Source organism: Podarcis gaigeae (genome assembly GCF_964106915.1).
Source record: "Podarcis gaigeae genome assembly, chromosome: 8".
Lineage (NCBI taxonomy): Eukaryota > Metazoa > Chordata > Lepidosauria > Squamata > Lacertidae > Podarcis > Podarcis gaigeae.
The window spans coordinates 84,027,184-84,054,780 of NC_139684.1; the positions used below are offsets into that span (position 1 = coordinate 84,027,184).

The following is a 27,597-nucleotide window of genomic DNA, read 5'->3' on the forward strand; positions in this document are numbered from 1 at the left end:
CCCGTGTCACATGACCGACCATCATGGCGGCGCCCATGAGGCTGTGCCGGGGCCTGGGGTTGCGCCCGCGGTTTATGCGCCGGGGGCTTCCGCTGCTGTTCTCGAGGACGCGGAGCGGCCGCCCGGCGGCGGCAGCTGCTGCTGGGAGAAGCCGGCTGTACGAGCACGCGCGGGGCGGCTGGACGGCGCGCCCTCGGCTGAACTTGGAGGCGCTGAGCGCGCAGCTGGGCGAGGCCGAGCGGGAGCTGGAGACGCGCAAGGGGCCCCTCGGGCCGCGGGACCTGCGCGAGATTGTAAGCGCGGGCCGTGGGTGGGCTCGGCTGGGCGCGCAAGAGCTGTTGCTCCCGCTCTCCTGAGGACGTAGCCCCAGAAGGTGCTTTAAGCGCCAGGAGTTTAACCCAGTCTTCACCAGCTAGCATTTATTACTGAAATTTTATTGATGTTAGCTGCCCTGAGCCGGGCTCTGGCAGGAGAAGGCGGGGTATAAATAAAAAAATATTATTATTATTATTATTATTATTATTATTATTATTATTATTATTATTGCCGCCCTCTTAGGTGGCTAACATTGTGTATGCAAGCCGCTTTGCCCTGGCTTTAAAAATGATTCATTCAAGTTTCAGGTTCCAGTGGCAAAGTACTGTTACATGGCAACAAGAATAAGACGAGCAATGATGTCAGCAACGGAGTTCAAATTGTAAACACCAAAGGAACGATAACAAACAGTAGCAACATTTGAATTTAATTCTTAAGACCTTAACAGACAAAACCTGGTCATAAATATAAGCACCAACTCTGTGAATTGGCCATATTTCCACTGTTTTTTGTAGCATAATACTGCTTATAATGTCGTATTTCTTTTATAAATTGCTTTCTGGTCATTGACCATATTAAAGATATTATTATTATTAAGTTTCAAGTTCCACCTGGCTGTCAAGATTAGTAACAGCCTGGTCATGAGTGTCTAAATAAGGGCTGTGAAGCCATGCCAGGGTAAAAGGTAACGGTTCTATGGCTCTCAAGCATCTGGGTGTCAAGGGAACTGTTTCCAGGTTCTTGCATTAGCAGCTTAACGTAACTGAAGCTCCATACATTTTCCTTCCATTGTTTTTCACTCTCCACTTCCAGTACTACCTTCTTCTGTGCATACGATCTCTTTTTGAATAATCTTATTAAACTGCTGTTAGGCTGCATCATATTTTTCTTCTTTTTTGCTGATGCCTTCTAGGTTGCCACTTGGCAGAGATTAGTCGAGGTGCAAGAAGAAATTGCAGTACTTGAAGCTGAGAAAGAGAAGGTGGCTGAAGAAGTGGGGGATATTGTGGTGAGTCCACATTATAGCAACTATTATGGAGCAACTAAAAGGGATGCGGGTGGCGCTGTGGTCTGAACCACAGAGCCTAGGATTTGCCGATCAGAAGGTCGGTGGTCCAAATCCCCGCGACGGGGTGAGCTCCCATTGCTCGGTCCCTGCTCCTTCCAACCTAGCAGTTCGAATGCACGTCAAAGTGCAAGTAGATAAATAGGTACCGCTCCGGCGGGAAGGTAAACGGCGTTTCTGTGCGCTGCTCTGGTTCGCCAGAAGCGGCTTAGTCATGCTGGCCACATGACACAGAAGCTGTACGCCGGCTCCCTCGGCCAATAAAGCGTGATGAGTGCCGAAACCCCAGAGTCAGTCACGACTGGACCTTTACCTTTACCTATCTTGAGAATAATTCTAACTCGCTCTTTCATCTTCCCTTTCCAGAAAAGCCAAGACAGAAGTACTTTGCAGTCGGTAAGAAAGTTCTTTATCCTTTCCTGCTACCATAACAATTTACCATCTGTAGCTTTAAAACAGAGAGCAAGTGCTTTTGGTATGGCAAAGGGAGAAGAATCACTTCTTTGCCTACAGATTTGACAACTCTCTCCCAAACTTTTGGCTCATATAATCTTGTCAGGTCTGTGCCACATTCTTTCTAGTATTGGGGAATTTTACTTTCCTTTTTTTGGGGGAGCTAACAACGGTGCAAGAGAAACGGTGCAACAATGGCTGCACTGGTGTAAACGCTAACCAATCTTCCAACCCATTTATTGTTTCCTACCCATGGCAGCTGTGTTTCAGTTCCACTGCCAGAGACAGTATGCCCTGAATGCCAGTTGAGCAATTCCATTTTCCAGTAAATAATATAAACCCCCAAGGCATGGCAAATCTCCTGCACAGACAGCTTTGATGGAATTTAAGCAAGCCCCAATCTTGCTTCCAGTGTTGGCTTCAAACTCTGTTTCCCTCCCATTTTGTAGCGCCCTTTTCTCACTTCTCAAACTTGAGCAGCAACTGTGTGCACCTTTCTTAAATAGACGGGCACAACTTCTGAACTCTAAATTAGAGCAGAACTGTTGCGACACGTTAGCCAAATCTGAGAACTCTTTTGTAGGCTTGAAGTCTCTGTTTGGGACCACTTCACGGCCTAGGACCCTCGTACCTACGGGACCACCTCTCCCGGTATGCCCTGCGGAGGACCTTAAGGTCAATAAATAGCAACACCCTAGAGGTCCCGGGTCCTAAGGAAGTCAGATTAGCCTCAACCAGAGCCAGGGCCTTTTCAACACTGGCTCCGGTTTGATGGAACGCTCTGTCTCATGAGACCAGGGCCCTGCGGGATCTGATTTCTTTCCACAGGGCCTGTAAGACAGAGTTGTTCCGCCTGGCGTTTGGCTTGGAATCAACTTGATCCCCTTCCCCTCTTTCCTTTTTCCTTTCGCCTTCTGTGATGGAACTCCTATTTGGGGACTTCCCTGGCTTTTTTCTGGCCCACGTAGGACCAGTCTGGATAGTTGGCCTTGGTGAAGATTTGACATTTTCATCCCCAAAAAGTTTTTGATTTGAGTTTCTACTGAAATGGGGCTGCATTTTAATGTTGTATTTTAATCAATTGTTTTTATACCTGGTGTTAGCCACCCTGAGCCCGGTCTTGGCTGGGGAGGGCGGGGTATAAATAAAATTTATTTTTATTATTATCACTTGTGTTTGGAACTGCATTTGGAACCTCTTTTGCCCACGTGGAAATGAGGCAAAGGGCTTTTCCTGTCCGGTTGGCCTGGAAGCTTTTTAGAATCACTAATGTGATGGGTTAAGGGGCTGCTTGTGCGTAAATGGTTGAGTTCTCAACTCATGCAATCAGTTTCTAAATTCTCCCAGTCTGCGGAGCCATGGGTGCATGGCTACCTCAATCGCTGGCAGAATCCGTCAGTGGGCGCTTCCGGAATTTACGCCAACATAAGAGTTCCTTAACGGAAACCCTCCTTCTGGATTCTCTGCGTGACAGTTTCCTGCGCGGAGTAGGCGTCCCCAGCGGAGGTCCTGAGACCTCCCCGCTGTTCTCACTGGAAGTATCTTGGAGCCATTCCTCCGACTGAGTTTCTGCGGGAACTCTCTCTCTCCCCCTGCTGGTTCCTTCCTCAGCATCCGAGGGTCTCCTAGCCTCCTTGAGCCCTTCCACCACCTGACTCTCCGATGGCAGTTCCCTGACAACTAAAATCAAAGCCTCTTGAAGAATCACGCCAAATTCTCTTGAGAGAGTTCCCTGTTAACATGTATTTCCTTCCTTTTCTCATTGCATTTGAAAGACCGGAACTGGGATGCAAATAGCAATAAATACCCTGCTTCTTGTTCCCTCGCTGCTTGGGTCTGACAGCATCCTTCTCCTCCTCTCCTTCCCTTTCAGCACCCTGCCTACAATGCGTTGCGGAAGCAGGGGAGGGAGCTCCGCCTTCGTCTCAATGCTTTGCGCCAGCAGGAGCTGGAGCTGGATGAGAAATACTACCTGAGCGCCCTCAGGCTGCCCAACAGGACCCATCCAGAAGTGGTAAAAGAGTCTGATGCGAGAGGAGCCACCTAGAACACTCAGGGACTCAAATTGAGCATGACTGGGGGCCACTGCCAAGAAGGCCCTGCAGTGCTCTCCAGCTGAGTAGACTTCCCGGGTCAAGGATATATGCAGCCAAGGGTGGTTCTGCAGATAAAAAGAAGGGGGATGCTTGGATAATGCAGTAACATTTTACTCCATTCCTTCCCTTGCTTGTGGGTGGGGGTGCACACAGAACAGTTCGCACCTTCGTGAGTTTCCCTAGTCACCTTTCACCTGATAGTTGTGGCTGAGTGACTGGCCAGTGCCCAGTCGAGAGGAGGTGCTGGGAAGGAACTTGAGACCTCCAGCTGGCTAAATGTGTGAGGCTTCAGGCTATGCCCACCCAGTACTCCAACAAGGAGCTGCAGGAGAATATTCCCTGGGCGAAGAGCATGTGTCTCCTCCTTCGTGTGCCCCATAGCCGAGAGCTCCAGAGGGTGGCAGCATGAGAACGGGGCCTTCTCTGCAGTGGCTCCCCATCTGTGGAATGCTCTCTCCAGGGAAGTTCGTTATACACATTTAGGCGCCAGGCAAAAACATTCCTTTCTATGCAGGCCTGTGGTTGATCTGATTTGCATCCTATGCCTTTTTAAAATGTGGTTTTTGGGGGGAGGCGGCCATTGGGTTGTTGTTTTTATTTTTATTACGCATTTTGTGGTTTGATATCTGGATTTTATTCTGTGAACCGCCCTGAGACCCATGGGTATAGAGTTGTATATGAATTCAATTCAATAAAATAAAAATAAATGAAGAGCGGGTGGTGTGGCACCCAGCAACGGTAAACTGAATAATAGTAGTAGTAGTAATAATAATAATAATAATAATAATAATAATAATAATAATAATAATAATTTATTATTTATACCCCGCCCATCTGGCTGGGCTTCCCCAGCCACTCTGGGTGGCTTCCAACAAAATATTAAAATACAGTAATGCGTCAAACATTAAAAGCTTCCCTGAACAGGGCTGCCTTCAGATGTCTTCTAAAAGTCTGGTAGTTGTTGTTCTCTTTGACATCTGGTGGGAGGGCATTCCACAGGGCGGGAGCCACCACCGAGAAGGCCCTCTGCCTGGTTCCCTGTAGCTTTGCTTCTCGCAGTGAGAGAACCACCAGAAGGCCCTCGGAGCTGGACCTCAGTGTCCAGGCAGAACGATGGAGGTGGAGACGCTCCTTCAGGTATACTGGACCGAGGTTGTATATAGTCCTGTGGTCGTGGCAATATGTGTGCAGGAAGAGAGGGATGTGGGGGCATGGGCACCAAGCCTTTTGACGTACCCCTGCCCATGGAAGCTTCATAGAAGCATAGAATTATAGAGTTGGAAGGGACCCTGGGGGTCATCTAGCCCAACCCCCCCCTCTTCCATGCAGGAATACGCAGCTGTCCCTTACGGGGATCAAACCAGCAACCTTGGCATTATCAGCACCAGGCTCTAACCAACTGGTGGCCCCTTCAAGCTCCTTTGTCTGAAACCAGTAACCGTTCCATGTAAAAGACCCTGGTGGTTAGCTCCTCAGAGCTAGTGTGGTGTAACGGTTACAGTCAGACTAGGACCTGGGAGGGGAAAAGGAAAGGGAAAGGGACCTCTGACCAATAGGTCCAGTCATGGCCGACTCTGGGGTTGTGGCGCTCACCTCACAGAGTGTTTGTTGTGGGGGAGGAAGGGAAAGGAGAATGTTAGCCGCTTTGAGACTCCTTCGGGTAGTGATAAAGCAGGATATCAAATCCAAACTCTTCTTCTTCTTCTTCTTCATCTCGCTTTATTGGCCGAGGGAGCCGGCGTACAGCTTCCGGGTCATGTGGCCAGCATGACTAAGCTGCTTCTGGCGAACCAGAGCAGTGCCACTTCTTGCCGGAGCGGTACCTATTTATCTACTTGCACTTTGACGTGCTTTCGAACTGCTAGGTTGGCAGGAGCAGGGACCGAGCAACGGGAGATCACCCCGTCGCGGGGATTCGAACTGCCGACCTTCTGATTGGCAAGTCCTAGGCTTGGTGGTTTAACCCACAGCAGCACCCGCGTCCCACAGGACCTGGGAGACCGGGGTTCAAATCCTTACCTAGGCCATGAAGCTCTCTGGGGAGGGAAAAAACCTTAGGAGCCTAACCTACCTCACAGGGTTGTTGTGTGAGAATAAAACAGGGAGGAAAGGAGCTCTGGGCACCACCTTGAGCTCCTAGGAGGAAAAGGTCGGCTAGAAAATGGATAATAAGTAAATAATAGGGAGCAGAAATGCCTCTGACGCTTCCATGCCTTTAACCTCTGACCTCTTCCTTTCCCCAGCCAATTGGAGATGAGAGCCAGGCACGGGTGTTGGAGGTTGTTGGTGAAAAGCCAGGTGAGAAAGAATTCCTTTCATCACCACTAGGGGGGGTTACTTGGTTCTTTCCAGGCAGCGCTTGCGTTGCCTTTTTAAAAAATACCTGGATCTGTTAAATTCTTCCTTATTCCTGGTTTAATCTTCATATCCCCCCTGTGTTTTTCTTTTCTTTTTTTAAACAGCATTTGACTTCAAGGCGAAAGGGCACCTGGAAATTGGGGAAGACCTGGATATCATAAGGCAAAGGTGTGTATGAGAAATTGGCGGTCTCGTCCCTTCCCATGCAAGGCTTTCTGCTTAAAAGGGACCATTTGGGGGAAAAGGAGACAGTCCCGAATCCCTTTCAAGCACAGAGAAATGAAGCAACAGCTCCACTTGCTGGTAGAGAATGAGAGAGTGCCGTTTACCATATTTTTCAATCCATAGGGCGCACCGGACCGGACCAAAGAGCAGCGTACAGGCTGTGCACAACCCCTCCCATCCTGAGGGGTTGCACGCGGCTATGCCACAAGCCAAGACAGCGCTGTCTTGGCTTTCTCTTTAGCTGTGCGCAACCTCTCCAGCCGGGAGAGGCTGCGCGGGGCTAAAGAAGCCATAACCACGTTCAGTGGTGCCTCGCAAGACGAAATTAATCCGTTCTGCGAGTCTCTTCGTCTTGCGGTTTTTTCATCTTGCGAAGCAAGCCCATTGACAGCTTAGCGGATTAGCGTTATTAGCGGCTTTTAGCGGATCAGTTGATAAGCGGCTTATCAGTGGATCAGCTGATAAGCGGCTTAGCGGCTTAGGAAAAGGGGGGGGGAAAGGGGGGGAAGCCGCAGGAACTCGCAAGACATTTCGTCTTGCGAAGCAAGCCCATAGGGAAATTTGTTTTGCGAAGCGTCTCCAAAACGGAAAACCCTTTCGTCTAGCGGGTTTTCCGTCTTGCGAGGCGTTCGTCTTGCGGGGCACCACTGTACAGCCTCTCCCTGCCGGAGGGGCTATGCACGGCTATCCCTGAAGCCTGGAGAGAGAGAGGGGTCGGAGTGCTCCCTCTGCGCTTCGGAGGCTTAGCGTTGCTATCGCTGAAGCCAAGGAGCCTGCATTCGCTCCATAGGACGCACACACATTTCCCCTCAATTTTTGGAGGTGAAAAAGTGCGTCCTATAGAGTGAAAAATATGGTAGTTTCAATAGAGTCTGGAAAAATTAAGTTTCCCCCTTCTTCCCTTAGTCACAGTAAAAACATAATAAGGGGGAAAGAGGGGGGGACCAATTTAAAACACAGGTTAAAATGCAGTTTAAAATGCAGCTTCATTTTAAAGTAGCTGATAAATCGAGACCATAAGGGGAGGGAAACGTAAGGGTCAGACTGAGTCCAAACCAAAGGCCAGGCAGAACAGCTCCATCTTGCAGGCCCTGAGGAAAGATGTCAAGTCCCGCAGGGCCCTAGTCTCTTGGGACAGAGCGTTCCACCACGTCGGGGCCAGTGCTGAAAAGGCCCTGGCCCTGGTTGAGACCAATCTAACCTCCTTGAGGCTTGGGACCTCCAAAATGTTGTCATTTGTGGACCTTAAGGTCCTCCGCGGGGCATACCAGGAGAGGCGGTCCCATAGGCACAGGGGTTCTAGGCCAGCTACTTGTCTATTCTGACAGTGCTGACAGTCCCTCCTGTAGGCTTTTGCGGGAGGTGGGGGAATTCCCCCACCTCCTGCAAAAGCAGGGAGAAGGTCTTAGAGCAGCGCACAGGCTGCGTGCAGCCTGTCTGCTGCTCCCAGAGCTGGGGGGGGGGGAATCATATTTTTTCCCTTGATTTCCCCCCCCCCCTGAAAACTAGGTGCGCCCTATGGGCCAGTGAGCCCTATAGGGCGAAAAATATGGTATTTTAATTTAGCTGGATACGACCCCACGTAAACAGGCTCGGAGGCCTGGAATAAATTGCCCCATTGTTTCAGCCACCAGCTCCCTGAAAGAGCGTTGGAGGAATTGCGTTTGTGCGAAGGCAAGCAGAGGAGCGAGTGAGCAAGCAAGACTTAGACAAATTGCCTAATGCCCTGATGGAGGGACAGGGTGCTAAATATGATTCCGCCAGGACAAAGGGTGCCTTTGGTCTCTGAGTGGATATTTCCAGAATTTGCAGGCACCCATTAGCTGATTGGAAGCCCTTCTCCTTCCTGCACAGGGATGAATATTTGATGGGTGGCCTTTGAGATGAGCTGTTTGGCCCCAGGGCCTTTTCCAGTAGCAGGCTGCTTCCCACCCACCACCCACCCCCGTGATCTGTTTCACAAAGCTCCCTCTGAGCCTCGGGCCAAAGCTAAGAGCCTCTCCTGTCACGAAAGGAAGCCTGCCATTGACTAAATGCATTCGTCATGGAATTGGCACTCTTAACGTGGCCGTGGGGACATGTTTCCTGGAGAGTGTTGTTTTCCTTGGTGCAGCTCGATATTGGGAACATGGCAGGGAAAGGCTCAAGGGTCAAGCATCTGCCTTGCAAGCAGAGAGTTCAATCTCCAGTACCTCCAGGGAAGAGCTCCAAAGAGACATTTGTTGCAACAGGGCTCTTTAATCCAGTTTGCACAAACCTAAGTTTCTTTTTTTAAAAAATTTAATTTTTAATGAATTTTGCAAGAAAAGAAAAAGAAACAAAAAGCAATACATAACACTGTAAGGTAAAGGGACCCCTGACCATTAGGTCCAGTCGTGGCCGACTCTGGGGTTGCGGCGCTCATCTCGCTTTATTGGCCGAGGGAGCCGGCGTACAGCTTCCGGGTCATATGGTCAGCATGACTAAGCCACTTCTGGCGAACCAGAGCAGCGCACGGAAACACCATTTACCTTCCTGCCGGAGTGGTACGTATTTATCTACTTGCACTTTGACGTGCTTTCGAACTGCTAGGTTGGCAGGAGCAGGGACCGAGCAATGGGAGCTCACCCCGTCGCGGGGATTCGAACCGCCGACCTTCTGATCGGCAAATCCTAGGCTCTGTGGTTTAACCCACAGCACCACCCACATCCCTGCATAACACTGTAAACACACCTATATACATGTTTTCCAAAATGCAAACTAAAAAAGAAAATACTTTTCATAACCAATAATATAACCCTAACCCAAATTCATGCTTCAAACATTACAATAGATGAATCTTAGTTAAAATATTATAAAAGGCTTTCACCGCATTCACTGCATTCACCGCATTCACCGCATTAGTTATCTTGCTCGCCTTCGCATCTGTTCTTCAATCATTTCCCTTCCTTAGGTTCTTTCATAATCAGTCAAATCTTTATGTTCTCTATATTCTTCACAAAGTTAGTCTAGGCACAACCAAACTTTCATATTTGAGCCCTACTTGTATAAATATTTATTTAAGCATTCCCATTGTTTCTGAATTCTAATTTTTGATTTATGCCTTATTAAATCCTTCAGTTTTGCTAACTCCAGGTACTCACATAGTTTACGTAACCATTCCCCTTTTGTTGGGATATAATTTCCTTTCCAATGACTGGCTACCAATATTCTACCAATGTTGTTGTTGCATACAGAAATATGTTGATTTTGTCTTTGGGGATATCCTTACTCCAGATTCCTAATAAATATGCTTCTGCCTTTTCGATACATGATACTTTTATCAATTTTTTAATCTCTTCATGAATCATCTCCCAAAATTCGTTGATCTCTGGACATGTGGTGGACATGTCCAGTTTGCGCAAACCTAAGTTTCTGGTGATGGAATGGCTCCCTGCAAAATAGTGACAGTCTGATAACTTAAAATAGAATTACTTGCGAGTATCAGATTGGCCTAGGATTTAAATATGTGATGTCGTAGAATACTATGGTAAAAGTTAAAATGAAAAGAAAGAAAGATGTTAATCGACCAAGTAAATTTTATGTGAAAATAGTTTTGGAAAACTGCTACAATGATTTACCGTATTTTTTGCTCTATAAGACTCACTTTTCCCCTCCTAAAAAGTAAGGGGAAATGTGTGTGCGTCTTATGGAGCGAATGCAAGGCTGCGCAGCTATCCCAGAAGCCAGAACAGCAAGAGGGATTGCTGCTTTCACTGCGCAGCGATCCCTCTTGCTGTTCTGGCTTCTGAGATTCAGAATATTTTTTTTCTTGTTTTCCTACTCCAAAAACTAGGTGCGTCTTGTAGTCTGGTGCGTCTTATAGAGCGAAAAATACGGTATGTGGAAACTCAGGCAGGGGGAATTGAGGAAGTCACCCAACTATGTTAACAAAAAGGGAATTATTACAGTTAGGATAAATGTTCGTTTGTTTTTTGACGTTTTTATGTTTGTGGATTTGTTTGTTATAAATTTGGAAAACTAATAAAAATAATTGGAAAAAAATAATAATAGTGACAGTCTGGGAGTAGCTAGTGACTCCTGAAGCTCTTGGCAATTGACAGGGCTTAAAAGGCCAGCTAGCCCAGCCTTCCCTCCCAGGAGCCAGTGTGGTCTAGTGGTTAAGAGCGATAGACTCATAATCTGAGGAACCGGGTTCGATTCCCCGCTCCTCCACATGCAGCTGCTGGGTGACCTTGGGCCAGTCACACTTCTCTGAAGTCTCTCAGCCCCACTCACCTCACAGAGCGTTTGTTGTGGGGGAGGAATGGAAAGGAGAATGTTGGCCGCTTTGAGACTCCTTCGGGTAGTGATAAAGCGAGATATCAAACCCAAACTCTTCTTCTTTTTCTTCCCCCAAGCAGGGTGACCCACATGAGCAGATCAAGCCCCACATCCCTGGGAAGCTCCTCAATGCCTTCTTCTTTCCTCCCCTCTGTTCCGCAGGCGCCTGTCCCACATCTCGGGCTACCGGTCATTCTACCTCCGTGGGGCTGGAGCAATGTTGCAGCAAGCCTTGGTGCAGTTCACTTTCAACAAGCTGTTGAAAAAGGTACCGAACGGTCTTTTTTTGGGGGGGTACCCTGTGGAGCGGATGTGGGTGGCGCTGTGGTCTAAACCACAGAGCCTAGGGCTTGCTGATCAGAAGGTCGGCGGTTCGAATCCCCGCAACGGGGTGAGCTCCTGTTGCTCGGTCCCAGCTCCTGCCAACCTAGCAGTTCGAAAGCACGTCAAAGTGCAAGTAGATAAATAGGTACCACTCCGGCAGGAAGGTAAACGGCGTTTCCGTGCGCTGCTCTGGTTCGCCAGAAGCGGCTTAGTCATGCTGGCCACATGACCTGGAAGCTGTATGCCGGCTCCCTCGGCCAGCAAAGCGAGATGAGCGCCACAACCCCAGAGTCGGCCACGACTGGACCTAATGGTCAGGGGTCCCTTTACCTTTACCTTCTTAGGGGGTCCCTGGGAGCCAGGCACCCAAAGATGGTTCCTACAGCTCTTCATCTTCTTCCTTTCCCCCTACAGGGCTTTATCCCCATGACTGTTCCAGATCTGCTGAAAGGAGCCGTCTTTGTAAGTAGCCTCACCCCCCCCCCCACAAAAAAAGTATTCATCGCAAGGTTACCTGATTTTTCCCCCCAAAGAATCCGGGGACACTTTTCAACTTCAGTAGGAATGATAGGATTTTGTCAGGGGACTGATTTGTAAATCCGGGGACTTTCCCCGAGAAACAGGGACGTCTGATAACTTTAGAGCCTGCTTCATATGGAGGCAGGTCTTTGGTCCATCTAGTTCAGAATAATAATAATAATAATAATAATAATAATAATAATAATAATAATAATAATAATTTATTTATTTATTATTTATACCCCGCCCATCTGGCTGGGCTTCCCCAGCCACTCTGGGCGGCTTTCAAGAAAATGTTAAAATACAGTAATGCATCAAACATTAGAAGCTTCCCTAAACAGGGCTGCCTTCAGATGTCTTCTAAAAGTCAGGTAGTTGTTTATCTCCTTGACATCTGATGGGAGGGCGTTCCACAGGGCCCTGGTCTCGGTCCAAGAGTCCAGAAGGGACCTGCAACTAATTAGAAACATCAAAATATCCCCTCGGTATCCACTCTTGAGAACAGAGCATTTTAGAGCTAGTTTTCTGACCAAACTCTGAGCATCACCTTTGCTGAGCTGTGTTTTTAAGTGATGCCCGCTGCAAGCGGGCTTCAGCTTTCAACCTGGCACCTTCCTGTTGTTGCTGGATTGCAGCTGCTATCATCTCTGACCACTGGGCATGCTGGCTGGACCTGATGGGAGCTCTGTAGACTCACCCACCCTCTCTCCTCCTGCTTCCCAGGAAGGTTGTGGCATGCCCCCAGAAGCCAGCTCCTCTCTGCTGTACAACATAGACCCTTCTCGCTTTGAAGACCTGAGCCTGGCAGGCACGTCCGAGGTTGGCATTGCAGGTACGGCAAAAGGGTGGAACTTGTAAAAGGTAAAAGAGTATTGGGAAATGATCCATAATTAATTGGGAAAAAATTGTTTAAAAGTACTTTCCCCCAAAACCCCAGAGTCCTTCCTGTTGGGGACAATTCAGACTGAAATTCCCAGGTGTCAAAAAAGGTTATTTAGGTGTGCTACTACTGTGGCCCATGTTTTGTTGGCCCAAAAATGAAAAACGAGTGAGGTCACAACCAAAGAAGAATGGCAACTTAGGTTGACAAGATATGCACAGCCTGCAGAATAAGAGAACAAGAAGAACAGAAGGTTAAAGAAGATTGGAAAACGTTTACTGAAGATATGGGAAATAATTGAGTGCAGCTGAAAACACTGGCAGCATTAAGATAAATTCAACAGTGTAAATAAGTTTAGATGGAGCTCAGCACGCCCCAAGCTTCGGGCTTCGCGCAGTGCTCCGCTATAGCCGTGGGAGAGCCACGCGGCTCTCCCACAGCTAGCGGATACCAGCCTGTTCTGGGGGCTGGGGTCGGGGGAAGCTGGGCTTCCCCTGCCCCAGCCCCGCACCTGGGGGGGAAATATTTTTTTTCCCTTTATTTCCCCCCTAAAAACTAGGTGCGTCCTATGGGGCGAAAAATACGGTAATTATTTACTGACGCCGTGTGTATACGCGGCCACATGTAAAAGTGGGGAGTAGGGCTGGGCGATATATTGATACATCGTCCAAGAACGGTTTGAAGTCCATATTGTGATATTGGCTTCATAGTTTTTGACCTGGCAAAATCATGTTGCGAATCATGGTGTGTGTGCGTTTGCACTATGCAAAAATCACAATGTGAGAAAAACCGTGAAGCCAGCCAGTGCCTCTGCAAAGCTCCATCCTTCTTTCAGACATCATGATATCTCAGTCTATCACAATGTTTAGTTGGTGATATATTGTGATGTTGAAAACCAGGTATCGCCCAGCCCGAGTGGGGAGACACTTGCATTAACAAAACTCTGCTCTTATCTCCAAAAGAGAGAGAGAGGCAGGCTGCACATAAAACGTAGAAACAAAACTCTTTTGAAACGTTATTGATAGTTCCTTCTTCATCCCTGGTTGAAAAATGTACATTAGCAAGACGGGGTTGGCGAGAGCAACCAGGGCAAAGGAATTAAGGGATCATGCCCCAATTTCTTCACTCAAATCCATTCCCACCGCCTTCTCTTCCTACTAGGGTACTTCATGGATCATGCGGTGAATCTGAAAGACACCCCCGTCAGGTGAGAAACTTTCTGCCAACCTTGTGGATGCATTCAGGTGCCGCTGCGCACATGTTCAGAACGTTAAAGGTAAAGGGACCCTGACCATTAGGTCCAGTCGCGGATGACTCTGGGGTTGCGGCACTGAGGGAGCCAGCGTACAGCTTCCGGGTCATGTGGCCAGCATGACTAAGCCGCTTCTGGTGAACCTGAGCAGCGCACGGAAACGCCATTTACCTTCCCACCAGAGTGGTACCTATTTATCTACTTGCACCTTGCCGTGCTTTCGAACTGCTAGGTTGGCAGGAGCAGGGACCGAGCAACAGGAGCTCACCCCGTCACGGGGATTTGAACCGCCAACCTTCTGATCGGCAAGTCCTAGGTTCTGTGGTTTAACCCACAGTGCTACCCGTGTCCTGTTCAGAATGTTAGGTAAAGGTAAAGGGACCCCTGACCATTAGGTCCAGTCGTGGCCGACTCTGGGGTTGTTGCGCTCATCTCGCTTTATTGGCTGAGGGAGCCAGCGTACAGCTTCCGGGTCATGTGGCCAGCATGACTAAGTCGCTTCTGGTGAATCAGAGCAGCGCACTGAAATGCCATTTACCTTCCCGCTGGAGCGGTACCTATTTATCTACTTGCACTTTGACGTGGTTTTGAACTGCTAGGTTGGCAGAACGTTACGCATGATGAAATACGGGCTGTGGAATTCTAGAGTCTAACGTTAGTAATTCTTGGAGTCTGTGGGTCTACTGTGAGCCTGGATACACCCCACCCCCTCAATTCCAGAGAGAGCCCCAGCTTTTGTTTACGCCATTAGAAAGCCCTCATTTTCCCCACTGTCAACTGGTCGGCCCCTGTGAGAACAGGACACAAGTCTAAATGGGCCATTGGCCTGTTCTCCTTTACATCATAGGGTTTTCTGCGGCAGGAAAGGGCTGCTGGGAACATCAGCTGCTCCCTGGCTGCATGCTTTAGAAGTCTTAAGGCTGCACATCTTCACAGCCTTGAAAGCTACAATCTGAGGCGTCCCCAAAGTAAAGGAAGTATTGAAGTCTGATTAATAAGAATACACACAGAGGCTTGAACCAGCAAGAATCTGGGAAGGGTGCATATAATAATCTGTCTTCACCCTCTGGCCCAGGTCGTTTTATTCACAAAAGTACTTTTTACAGAGTGTTCGTAAGAACGAATCAGATTTCTTCTGAGTATTTCAACAAACCCCACGTGGGGACAAAGTTAAACTACCAAAACTAATTAAGCACACAGAATAAAGGAAGGAGTCCAGCTAACCGGAGCAAATAGCTGTAGACCAAAGTTTATTGCGCAACAGGTTCAAAGAGGAATTTTGACCCCCGAGGATGGGGTGACAAAGACTTTAAAAATTTTCCCACCATATCCCAGAATACAGTTCGTACAGCATCATTGCTACATCATTGACATATCGCAAAACATGTCCAGACAAGTCCTTGGTACAAGATTAGCATAAGCAGACATGGCAGGGCAAGACACAGGTATAAGATGAGCATGGACAAATATGTCTTAAGTACCCACCACCCAAAAGTACAATAGAAGTTCCTTGGCATGTCTGGAGCCTGAGGCGAGTCAGGTGATGAGATTTGACTTCCTTTGGCTAACAATGAGCCCAGCAATTGTCACCTCTGGGAACTTCCTGGAGTCCATTTTCAAGGAGAAAATAGCTTTGGAATGGAGGAAACTGGAAAAGGAGATGATTTTATATTATTTTTTAAGCTAGGTAACTTCCCTGAGCTGTCTAGTTGAAAGGATACATTCAGGCGTAATATTTGTAATATTTAACTTTAAAGATGTGCCCCCACCCCCGGTAATTTCCGTAACACTGCCCTCCCGTGGAATTGCGATGTGCACCCACCCACAGACCCCTCTGCCCTCCTCTGCCCAATTCCTCTTGACCACTGATCTCACCTTCTGTCTCTTCTTCTGCCTCGGCCAGGACAGTGTGTGTCAGCACGTGCTACAGGGCGGAAACAGAAACTCGCCATGAGTCGTGGGGACTGTATCGAGTGCACCAGTTCACCAAGGTGAGGATGACATGCGCTCGAGGTGTGGCGCCGTTGGAGGTGGGGAGAAGGGACAAGGTCCGCAGCACAGGCCTCGGTCCTGTATACCTGAAGGAGCATCTCCACCCCCATCGTTTGGCCTGAGGTCCAGCTCCGAGGGCCTTTTTGGCAGTTCCCTCCCTGCAAGAAGTGAGGTTACAGGGAACCGGGCAGAGGGCCTTCTCGGTGGTGGCGCCCGCCCTGTGGAACGCCCTCCCTTCAGATGTCAAGGAAATAAGCAGCTATCCTATTTTTAAAAGACATCTGAAGGAAGCCTTGTTTAGGGAAGTTTTTAATATTTAATGCTGTATTGTTTTTAACACTCGATTGGAAGCCACCCAGAGTGGCTGGGGAGACTTAGCCAGATAGGCGGGGTATAAATTGTTATTATTATTATTATGGCACTGACCCGGGCCTCAGCAAGCTGGGGGTCCCAGGTGCCTTCAGACCATCCTCTTAGACCGGGGTTCCACCTGCCATTGTCTCTCTGGCTCCACCTAACATTGGGCTCCCGGTCTTCTGCCTTGCCAGTCCCAATCAGAACCACCCACCATGGACAATAGCTGGGTTACTGTTGTAAGACAACCTATCTGACTTTTAAAAGATATGTGAAGGCAGCTCTGTACAGTGATGTTTTTAATGTTTAAAGCTGTATTGTGTTTTTAATATTCGGTTGGGAGCTGCCCAGAGTGGCTGGGGAAACCCAGGCAGATGGGCGGGGTATAAATAATATTACAGTGGTGCCTCGCAAGACGAAAAGAATCCGTTCCGCGAGTCTCTTTGTCTTCCGGTTTTTTTTCCGTCTTGCGAAGCAAGCACATTAGCGGATTAGCGCTCTTAGCGGCTTAGCGGGCTTAGCGGATCAGCTGTTAAGCGGCTTAGCGGATCAGCTGATTAGCGGCTTAGCGGATCAGCTGTTAAGCGGCTTAGCGGATCAGCTGTTAAGCGGTTTAGCAGATCAGCTGATAAGCGGCTTAGCGGATCAGCTGATAAGCGGCTTAGCGGCTTGGGAAAAAGGGGAAAAGGGGGGGGGGAACCGCAGGAACTCGCAAGACATTTTCGTCTTGCGAAGCAAGCCCATAGGAAATTAATTTTGCGAAGCACCTCCAAAACGGAGAACCCTTTCGTCTAGCGGGTTTTCCGTCTTGCGAGGCATTCGTCTTGCGGGGCACCACTGTAGTATTATTATTATTATTATTGGTGCATCCTGAGATTTTTTGGGGTGGGGTGGAGCAGGATGGAGCTCAATGAGAAATTTGATACCTTAACAGATGCTAATGGCACATCAAGCGTGTTGTTCAGTTCGACGCAAGCACAGCAAATGCATGGGATCTGTTAATCGGACTCATCCCAAGGCTCTCTTTCTTTTCGCTTTAAACAATGCAAGTTTCTAGTCCTCAGCGCTGCAAAGATAGCCCGTTCTCCTTGAAAAAGCAGAAAGCCAGAGGGCCCAGGTGATGTTAGCTTTTCTGCTGGGATGTTGGGCTTCAGAGCTGGCGTTCATAAGAGGTGCATTGTAAGAGGCACGCAAAGTTTACATGGGGCCTTGGAATGCTTCCTGCAGGGTTTGGGTTATGTTGGAGTAGGACTCCCCTTGCCGCTTCAGCACAGAAAGTGGAGAGGTGGTGTTGTGTAGTGGTTAGAGTGCTGAACTAGGACCTGGGAGAGACCCGAGTTCAAGTCCCCACTTGCCCCAGAGCTCAGTGGGTGAGACCTTGGGCCAATCAGTCACTCTCAGCCTAACCTACCTCTCAGGATTGCCGTGGGGATTAATTGGGGAGGGGGGACAGATCTCTAATAGATAGATAGATAGATAGATAGATAGATAGATAGATAGATAGAGTGGTGCCCCGCAAGATGAACGCCTTGCAAAACGAAAAACTCGCTAGATGAAAGGGTTTTCCGTTTTGGAGGCGCTTCGCAAGACGAATTGCCCTATGGGCTTGCTTCGCAAGACGAAAATGTCTTGCGAATTTTTCTGACTTTTTTTCCCTCCCCCCCCCTTTTGCTAAGCCGCTTATCCGCTAAGCCGCTAATAGCGCTAATCTGCTAAGCCACTAATGGGCTTGCTTCGCAAGACGAAAAAACCGCTAGACGAAGAGACTCGCGGAACGGATTCTTTTCGTCTTGCGAGGCACCACTGTAGATAGATAGATAGATAGATAGATAGATAGATAGATAATTTATTACGGTCAGAGACCAGCTTATAAAACACAATTGGGGCTACAATCCCAGAAGGAAAACAAACAATTAAAACAATATACAACAATAAATTTAAAATCAATGTACAGCAATAAACTACCGCAGGGAGCTGACCCAGAGTCACTCATAGAACAGAGTTTGGGGATTTTCTTAATGAACTACTTTGAGTTGGGAGATGGTCTGTGCCTACAGATCTGTACACAGAATCTGGTGACCATTCGGGTCGTCTTCTGATCTTTGCCTAACAGGAAAAGGTCAAATTTTTGCTTTTCCAGGAGGTCAGCGAGCCTCACCAGCAGGGGATCAATGGTCACACTACGTGCCTCTTCATAAAAGGGACATCTCTATAATCATACACTCTCTCTCCACAATCCAGGTGGAAATGTTTGGGGTCACTGCCAACGAGACGGGGTTCGAAAGCGAGACGTTGCTGGACGAATTCCTGGCCGTGCAGAAAGAAATCTTCTCTGAGCTGGGACTGCACTACAAGTAGGGAGTCGCGCCAGAGCTGGGGGGGGGTGGCGGCTGAGGGACCCCTGCTCACCATTGGCTGTTGGGGACGTGGGTGTGTGATCGTTGAGGAGGGGGAAAGAGGGCTGCTTGGACAGCCAGCAGAGACATGTCTGGTTGCATCCCGAACCCACCTTAGAGGGTATACTTAAAGTTAAAGGGCCCCCTGACCATTAGGTCCAGTCGTGGCCGACACTGGGGTTGCTGCCCTCATCTCGCTTTACTAGCCGAAGGAGCCGGCGTACAGCTTCTGGGTCATGTGGCCAGCATGACTAAGCCGCTTCTGGCGAACCAGAGCAGCGCACGGAAATGCCGTTTACCTTCCCGCCGGAGTGGTACCTATTTATCTACTTGCACTTTGGTGTGCTTTCGAACTGCTAGGTTGGCAGGAGCAGGGACCGAGCAACGGGAGCTCACCCCGCCACGGGGATTCGAACCGCCAACCTTCTGATCGGCAAGTCCTAGGCTCTGTGGTTTAACCCACAGCGCCACCCGCGTCCCTAGAGGGTATACTTAGGCATGTTTAAAATACAGTACAGTCATACCTCTTGTTATGTTTGATTCATGATACGTTTTTTCTGGTTGCGTCCGGCGGCGACCCGGAAGTACCGGAAAGGGTTACTTCTGGGTTTCGCCACTCTCACATGCGCAGACACGCAAAATGACGTCATGCGCAGAAGCGGCGAATCGTGACCCACGCGCAGACCCAGTTTGCGTTCTTTGCAGGTTGTGAACGGGGCTCCGGGACGGATCCCATTCGCAACCAGAGGTACCACTGTACTAACAAAGCCAAGCAACGTCCAGGGAACATCAGAATGCTGCAGCACAATTGCTGACAGGAGCGAGATCTCGCCAGCCTATCACGCCCTTGCTCAGAGACCTGCGCTGGCTGCCGATTCGCTGCCAGGCCCAATTCAAGGTGTTACTAATAGCGCATAAAGCTTTTAACAGTACAGTTTACAGTGGTACCTCGGGTTACATACGCTTCAGGTTACAGACTCCGCTAACCCAGAAATAGTACCTCGGGTTAAGAATTTTGCTTCAGAAAATGAATGAATGTTAGAAAAATGTTGGAATGATGTTATATGGCTTTAGCAGAAATGTTATAAGGAATTAAGGACAGATGGATTAATAGAGTATTAAAGGGAAAATAAGGTTAGAATGTGTTAAGATAATTATAGGATTAAAAATAGTGGAAGATGGAAAGGAATTGCTGAAAGAATTAATAGAAGTGGAATACAAAAAGGGAGGTGTGAGGAGGTCACGGAAATAAGGGAATAAAAGATAAGATATTGAAACTATTTGATGTGTTTTAAATTGTGTTTGTTTTGTCTTGTTAGTTTAATGTTAGTGTTTTGGGGTTTTTTTGTTTTTTGTTTTGTTTTTTGTATTGTATTGTATTGTATGGTTTTCATTTTTGTAGTGTTTAAACTGTTGGAAAAGGTAATAAATAATATTATTTTTTTTAAAAAAGAACTTTGCTTCAGGATGAGAACAGAAATTGTGTGGCAGCAGCAGGAGGCCCCATTAGCTAAAGTGGTGCTTCAGGTTAAGAACAGTTTCGGACCTCCAGAACGAATTAAGTTCTTAACCCGAGGTACCACTGTACCTACAAGATGCTCAGAAAGTTGAGGTCATTTTAATCTGTTTCTGTACAGTGGTACCTCAGGTTAAGTACTTAATTCGTTCCGGAGGTCCGTAATTGACCTGAAACTGTTCTTAACCTGAAGCACCACTTTAGCTAATGGGGCCTACCGCTGCTGCTGCGCCACCGGAGCACGATTTCTGTTCTCATCCTGAAGCAAAGTTCTTAACCTGAAGCAATATTTCTGGGTTAGCGGAGTGTAACCTGAAGCGTATGTAACCCGAGTTACCACTGTATTTTAACTTTTCTGTGCTTTAAACTATTGCAACTTTTTCATGAGTTTGCTGTTTTAACTTTTGTAAATGGCTTTGAGGGCTTGCTTGCTTGTTTTCAGTCCAGCAGTGTATGAGTTCTACGAAATAAGGCCCAAAAAGGTAATCTCACTTATTTACTTAGCAATCCTCAGGCAGCAAGACCTGGATAGAGAAGGCCAATCAGGTTGTGCCCAACTTTCATGGTTACCGTTATGTACAGTGGTGCCTCGCAAGACGAAATTAATCCGTTCCATGAGGCTCTTCGTATAGCGGTTTTTTCGTCTTGCGAAGTAAGCCCATTGACAGCTTAGCGGATTAGCGCTATTAGCGGTTTAGCGGCTTTTAGCGATCAGCTGTTAAGCGGCTTATCAGCGGATCAGCTGATAAGCAGCTTAGTGGCTTAGGAAAAGGGGGGGAAGGGGAAAAAACCCGCAGGAACTCGCAAGACATTTTCGTCTTGCGAAGCCAGCCCATAGGGAAATTCGTTTTGCGAAGCGCCTCCAAAACGGAAAACCCTTTCGTCTAGCGGGTTTTCTGTCTTGCGAGGCGTTCGTCTTGCGGGGCACCACTGTATCTGATCCCAATTTCTCTTTACCCATAGGGTCCTGGATATGCCCACACAGGAACTGGGCCTACCTGCATACAGGAAATTCGACATTGAGGCCTGGATGCCAGGCCGGGACAAGTATGGAGAGGTGAGTGGGGGAAGAGTCAGCTTGCTCCTGAATCTCTAGCGCAAGGGCCAACCCAACCCCAAGGTGGAAGAAGCACTGGAGAGAGTCCGATAGATCCTTCTCAATCTCCTTCTGCAGAGAAGCGGCGCAGAAGGATAAGAAGAACATGGGAATGTAGGAAATCGGACTGGAATCCGTCCAGCTTTGTATTGTCTTCACAGTCTAGAGACTTCCCCTCCCTCCCTCTCCTGCAAAACTCTCCCCCTTTAATTCTGAGAGTGGTGGGTCCACCAAGAGGGTCCTATCCCCCCTTTGGCCATACCAAAATCCGACTCTCTCTTTTTTTTAGTTTTTTACTTATAGTTTTCAAATTTATACATTTCATTAATTTTACAATCCATTTCACATTTCAAAACTTCCCACTCTTTTCCACGGTTCCTTAAATTTACTTTTTCATATCTTCTGCATATCCAAATTCATTTAACTTACAAATATAATTACCTACTGTAAATATATTATAAAACTGCAGGCTGTTGCAATAACCCTGCTAATGTTTTTTATCTGTTTACAATTTGTCTGTAAATATTCAGTGAACCATTTCCATTCTTTTATAAAAAAGTTTGTTATCTTGATTTCTTATTCTTCCGGTAAGTTTCGCCATTTCTGCATATTCCATAAGTTTTTGTATCCATTCTTCCTTTGCTTCTTTCCAATTTTGGACGAGTAGCATTCTTGCCGCTGTAGTAGCATACATAAATAAATTTCTATACAATTTAGGTAGTTCTGGCTCTATAATTACCAAAAGAAAAGCTTCTGGGTTGTTGTTTTTTATAAAATATGTTTTGAACATCCTTTTCAATTCATTGTATATCATTTGATGATGACAAAATCTGACTCTCATATCTACAATCATTTCTGAAATCTGCCCCAAGGACTCCCAACACAACTTCTGCCATGGCCATTTATGTAACAACAAACCCCTGAGAAGTGGTTACATATCCTTATGACCTCTGCTCCTTGTGCATTTTACTAATCTATGGGTTGTGCTGAAGAAGATTCCAGCAAAACAGTCAGATTATCCGGGATCACTGTCCTACGTTGTTATTCACTTACTACTTCGGCAACATGGAAAAATTTTTTTTACAGCTTAGCCCACAGGATAGCATCTATTACAGTGGTACCTTGGGTTACATACGCTTCACGTTACATACGCTTCAGGTTACAGACTCTGCTAACCCAAAAATAGTACCTCGGGTTAAGAACTTTGCTTCAGGATGAGAACAGAAATTGTGCTCCGGTGGCGCGGCAGCAGCGGGAGGCCCCATTAGCTAAAGTGGTGCTTCAGGTTAAGAAGAGTTTCAGGTTAAGAACAGACCTCCGGCACAAATTATGTACTTAATCCGAGGTACCACTGTATTTGTGTTTTGTTGGAATCTTCTTCAGCACAACCCATAGATTAGAAAAATGCACAAGGAGCAGTGGTCATAAGGATATGAGTGGTTACATATCCTTATGATCAGTGAAACAGTCAGATTATCCGGGATCACTGTCCTACGTTGTTATTCACTTACTACTTCAGCCCCTGAACGCCTAAAAAGTTTTACCACTTAGCCCGCAGGATAGCATCTATTACTTTGTTTCAACCATAGACTTATTATACTTCTATTACTTTGTTTCAACCATAGACTTCTTATACTTCTACGGACTTTCAATGATTGACAGACGTGTGTTCATTTGATTTCAAATATATAATAATAATGATGATGATGATGACTCTGGGCGGCTTCCAAAAAAATATTAAAATACTGTAATACATCAAACATTAAAAGCTTCCCTAAACAGGGCTGCCTTCAGATGTCTTCTAAAAGTCTGGTAGTTGTTGTTCTCTTTGATATCTGGTGGGAGGGCGTTCCACAGGGAGGGCGCCACTACCGAGAAGGCCCTCTGCCTGGTTCCCTGTAACTTGGCTTCTCACAGCGAGGGAACCACCAGTGCTTGGTGCTGGACCTCAGTGGCCGGGTAAAACGATGGGGGTGGAGACATTCCTTCAGGTATACTGGGCCTTTGAGACCGTTGAGGGCTTTAAAGGTCAGCACCAACACTTTGAATTGTGCTCGGAAACATACTGGGAGCCAATGTAGGTCTTTCAGGACCAGTGTTATATGGTCTCGGCGTCCGCTCCCAGTCACCAGTCTGGCTGCCGCGTTCTGGATTAGTTGTAGTTTCCGGGTCACCTTCAAAGGTAGCCTCACATGGAGCACATTGCAGTAGTCCAAGCGGGAGATAACCAGAGCACGCACCACTCTGGCGAGACAGTCCGCGGGCAGGTAGGGTCTCAGCCTGCATACCAGATGGAGCTGGTATATTAGAGAATTTACAAGTGTACACATTTTGTTTTTGTTGTACTAAATTATGTATATTATGCAATAAGAATTGCATGCTATCTAGTATACTGGTCATCGTGTTGCTTGTGTTGTTTGTCTTGATTTGTTGCTTGTTGGCCAGTTATGTGACTGCCCTTCGTTTCCCCTGCTAGATCTCCAGTGCCTCTAACTGCACAGACTACCAGAGCCGCCGGCTGAACATCATGTACTACAACCAGGAAGGCCGCCTGTCTTATGCGCACACGGTAAGCTGGGCCCTGGGCCCGTGGCCTGAGATACAGGAATGGGAGGGGAGGAGAGGCCAGGTGTCGATAACCTGTGCTCTTTTTGCTCCTTAACCCGATGTCACACTGGGGGCCTCCAGCGTCTCAGCACAACTGTCTGTTCTTTGCAGGTCAACGGCACAGCCTGCGCTGTTCCTCGGATGCTCATTGCCCTCCTGGAATCCAACCAGCGCAAGGTTCGTTGCCGGCATAATCATCATTATCATCATCATCTGTTATTTATAACCCACTCATCTGGCTGGGTTTCCCCAGCCACTCTGGGCGGCTCCCAACAGAATATTAAAAACACGATAAAACATCAAACATTAAAAACTTCCCTAAACAGGGCTGCCTTCAGATGTCTTCTAAAAGCCAGAGAGTTGTTTATCTCCTTGACATCTGATGGGAGGGCGTTCCACAGGGCGGGCGCCACTACCAAGAAGGCCCTCTGCCTGGTTCCCTGCAAATTCACTTCTTGCAGGGAGGGAACCGCCAGAAGACCCTCAGAGCTGGCCCTCAGTGTCCGGGCTGGACGATGGGGGTGGAGAAGCTCCTTCAGGTATATTGGGCCTTTGAGGCCGTTTAGGGCTTTAAAGGTCAGCACCAACACTTTGAATTGTGCTCTGAAATATCCTGGGAGCCATTGCAGATCTCTCAGGACCGGTGTTATATGGTCTCGGCGGCCACTCCCAGTCCCCAGTCTAGCTGCCGCATTTTTGATTAATTGTAGTTTCCAGGTCACCTTCAAAGGCAGCCCCACATAGAGCGTGTTGCAGTAGTCCAAGCGGGAGATAACTAGAGCATGCTCCACTTTAGGCTGGGCTCTGTGCACGGCCAGAGGCAATGTCCATCTGCTTTGTGGGGGGGGGGGAGGCGGACCCCTCAAATATTTTATTGCATGGGCCAGAGGAACCTCAGCCCCTGGGAGTTGGCTCCTGTGGATTGTTCCAAGAGGTCTATAGCTCCCATCCACTCTAGGGCTGATGGGGATTTTTAGGGGCTAGGAGCTGGCGTACCCTGTTAGAAACAAGTTTGGTGTGGCTTTCATTTGACGCTGTGTTGTTACAGTCATACCTCGGGTTACAGACGCACCAGGTTGCGTTTTTTCGGGTTATGGACTGCTGAAACCCAGAAGTACCAGAACCGGTTACTTCTGGGTTTCGGCGATCATGCATGCGCAGAAGTGCTAAATTGCACTTTGCACATGTACAGAAGCACCAAATCGCAACCCATGCGTGCACAGGCGCGCCACTGCGGGTTACGAACGTGCATCCCGCACATATCACATTCACAACCCAAGCGTCCACTGTATTCTTGTTATTTATTGAATTTATAGACCGCTCTATACCCGGAGGTCTCAGGGCGGTTCACAGAATAACCAGGGCGGTTCTGCAGAGGGCAGAAGGTGGCCGGCACAGGGTCCTCAAACCCCCTCCTCTACCTTTGTCCCTCCTCTGTAGGATGGCAGCGTTCGGGTACCAGAGGTCCTCCAGCCACTGATGGGCACAGAGATCATCAGCAAGCCCAGCTACACTCCGTTGAAATACATCGGCCCAAACCAGCCCAAAAGACACTGAACACCCCCCAAATCCTGGGGTGCCTTGGAAAATCTGAGAGAATCAAGAAGTCCAGAGACCCAGGAGAGGAAGGAAGGCTGAGTGCTTGAATAGTGACGCTGCCTTGTGGGTCGGGTGGGTGACTTTGGGTTGGGGGGGGCTGAAATGCCAGCGAGGTGACCTTTGCCCCCAATTAGGCACTGTGGATAGAGAGCTCACTTCTTCAGGACAGAGGGGAATGTGAGCCGTCCTTCCCAAGGTGATCTTCGTGGACCCAGAGCGCTTCCAGAAAAGGCTGGCTGTGAAGTCCCAACATGTAACTTGGGATGGGAATCCCTTGTGCCCTTCCCTGGAGCTCTTGCCATTTTCCCATCAGCCAGATTCCAGTTCGCAGCTTCCTCTCTTGTCTTAACCTCTATTGTATTTCGTTGGTGGGGAAGCGGGGTACGTTGATCAGAACCGTCGACGGAGCAAAGAAGACATTCGCCCAATAAAAATCACTAACCAAAACATCTGTTTGCTTCTAGCAGTGATGGTTTTTGCATGCTGCGTCCCCTGGGATGCGGGTGGCGCTGTGGGTTAAACCACAGAGCCTAGGACTTGCCGATCAGAAGGTCGGCGGTTCAAATCCCCGCGACGGGGGGAGCTCCCGTTGCTCGGTCCCTGCTCCTGCCAACCTAGCAGTTTGAAAGCACGTCAAAGTGCAAGTAGATAAATAGGTACCACTCCGGCGGGAAGGTAAATGGCGTTTCCGTGCGCTGCTCTGGTTCGCCAGAAGCGGCTTAGTCCTGCTGGCCACATGACCCGGAAGCTGTACGCCGGCTCCCTCAGCCAGTAAAGCGAGATGAGCGCCGCAACCCCAGAGTCAGTCACGACTGGACCTAATGGTCAGGGGTCCCTTTACCTTTAGTTTAGACAAAAAGCAAGAGGTGATGTAATAGGCACTTATAAAACGATGCATGGCATGGAGAAAAATTGATAGAAACAAGTTTTTCTCCCTCTTATAACTCTTAGAACATGTGGACGCCCTGTGAAGATTCAGGGCAGACAGAATCAGAGAACCGTAGTGTGGGGAGGGACCCTCAAGGATCATCCAGTCCAACCCCTTGCAATGTAGGAAACTCCGCTAAAGCATTCCTGACAGATGGTCACCCAACCTCTGCTTAAAAACCTCCAAGGAAGGAGAGTTAATCACCTCCGAAGGGAGACCAGTCCACTGTCGAGCAGCTCTTACTGTCAGAAAGGTTTTTTTCTTGATGTTTAGTTAGAATTTCATTTATTGTAATCAGATGGGTGGTGTATAAATAAATTATTATTATTATTATTATTATTATTATTATTATTATTATTATTTCACACAGCACACAGTTCAGCTATGGAACTCGTTCCCATGGGAGATGGTGACGGCCCCCAATTAATTTGGTGTTTTTTTAAAAAAATATTTTAGGAATTTCAACATAACATTTTATCAAAAAAAATCATCCTTAATTCCCCCCTTATTTCCCCCCTCCCCAAACTATAAACCCCCTCCCTTCCCTCCCCAGACCTCCCTCAGCTCCTTTCTCTGGTTTATCAACATATAAAAAAGCCAATGCAATTCTGGGCTGCATCAATAGGAGTATAGCATCTAGATCAAGGGAAGTAATAGTGCCACTGTATTCTGCTCTGGTCAGACCTCACCTGGAGTACTGTGTCCAGTTCTGGGCACCACAGTTCAAGAAGGACACTGACAAACTGGAACGTGTCCAGAGGAGGGCAACCAAAATGGTCAAAGCCTGGAAACGATGCCTTATGAGGAACGGCTAAGGGAGCTGGGCATGTTTAGCCTGGAGAAGAGGAGGTTAAGGGGTGATATGATAGCCATGTTCAAATATATAAAAGGATGTCACATAGAGGAGGGAGAAAGGTTGTTTTCTGCTGCTCCAGAGAAGCGGACACGGAGCAATGGTTCCAAACTACAAGAAAGAAGATTCCACCTAAACATTAGGAAGAACTTCCTGACAGTAAGAGCTGTTCGACGGTGGAATTTGCTGCCCAGGAGTGTGGTGGAGTCTCCTTCTTTGGAGGTCTTTAAGCAGAGGCTTGACAACCATATGTCAGGAGTGCTCTGATGGTGTTTCCTGCTTGGCAGGGGGTTGGACTCGATGGCCCTTGTGGTCTCTTCCAACTCTATGATTCTATGATTCTATGAACATATGTTATTCTCTGCAAGTTACCAAATTGTATAGATCCTTAATTGATCCAAATATTGTCTATAAAAAGTTTGTGAATGTTTATTCAACACCTGCCAAGGAGTCCAATTCACTTTGT

At 47.8% G+C, this 27,597-nt stretch overlaps 1 protein-coding gene and 1 long non-coding RNA gene across 2 annotated transcripts; one reads left to right on the top strand and one right to left on the bottom strand.

The window, feature by feature from the left end:
* Nucleotides 1-25,801, top strand: SARS2 (seryl-tRNA synthetase 2, mitochondrial). Its single transcript, XM_083753982.1, has 16 exons — nucleotides 1-293; nucleotides 1,229-1,324; nucleotides 1,748-1,777; nucleotides 3,708-3,848; nucleotides 6,174-6,228; nucleotides 6,393-6,456; nucleotides 10,978-11,083; nucleotides 11,554-11,601; nucleotides 12,382-12,490; nucleotides 13,700-13,745; nucleotides 15,694-15,781; nucleotides 18,378-18,490; nucleotides 21,012-21,105; nucleotides 23,621-23,713; nucleotides 23,863-23,928; nucleotides 25,192-25,801. The coding sequence occupies exons 1-16, from the start codon at nucleotides 24-26 to the stop codon at nucleotides 25,306-25,308; spliced, it is 1,536 nt and encodes a 511-aa protein (XP_083610108.1). The 5' UTR covers nucleotides 1-23; the 3' UTR covers nucleotides 25,309-25,801.
* Nucleotides 17,035-17,584, bottom strand: LOC310851856. Its single transcript, XR_014567886.1, has 2 exons — nucleotides 17,459-17,584; nucleotides 17,035-17,353 (listed from the first exon to the last, which is right to left on the bottom strand). It is a non-coding gene; the product is annotated as an uncharacterized lncRNA (long non-coding RNA).
* Nucleotides 25,802-27,597: the final 1,796 nt, after the last annotated feature.

Coding starts and splice junctions, on each gene's coding strand:
- SARS2 (XM_083753982.1), top strand. CDS start 24: ATGGCGGCGCCCATGAGGCTGTGCCGGGGCCTGGGGTTGCGCCCGCGG. Junction 3,849..6,173: donor ACAGGACCCATCCAGAAGTG/GTAAAAGAGTCT, acceptor TCCTTTCCCCAG/CCAATTGGAGATGAGAGCCA. Junction 23,929..25,191: donor TGGAATCCAACCAGCGCAAG/GTTCGTTGCCGG, acceptor CCTCCTCTGTAG/GATGGCAGCGTTCGGGTACC.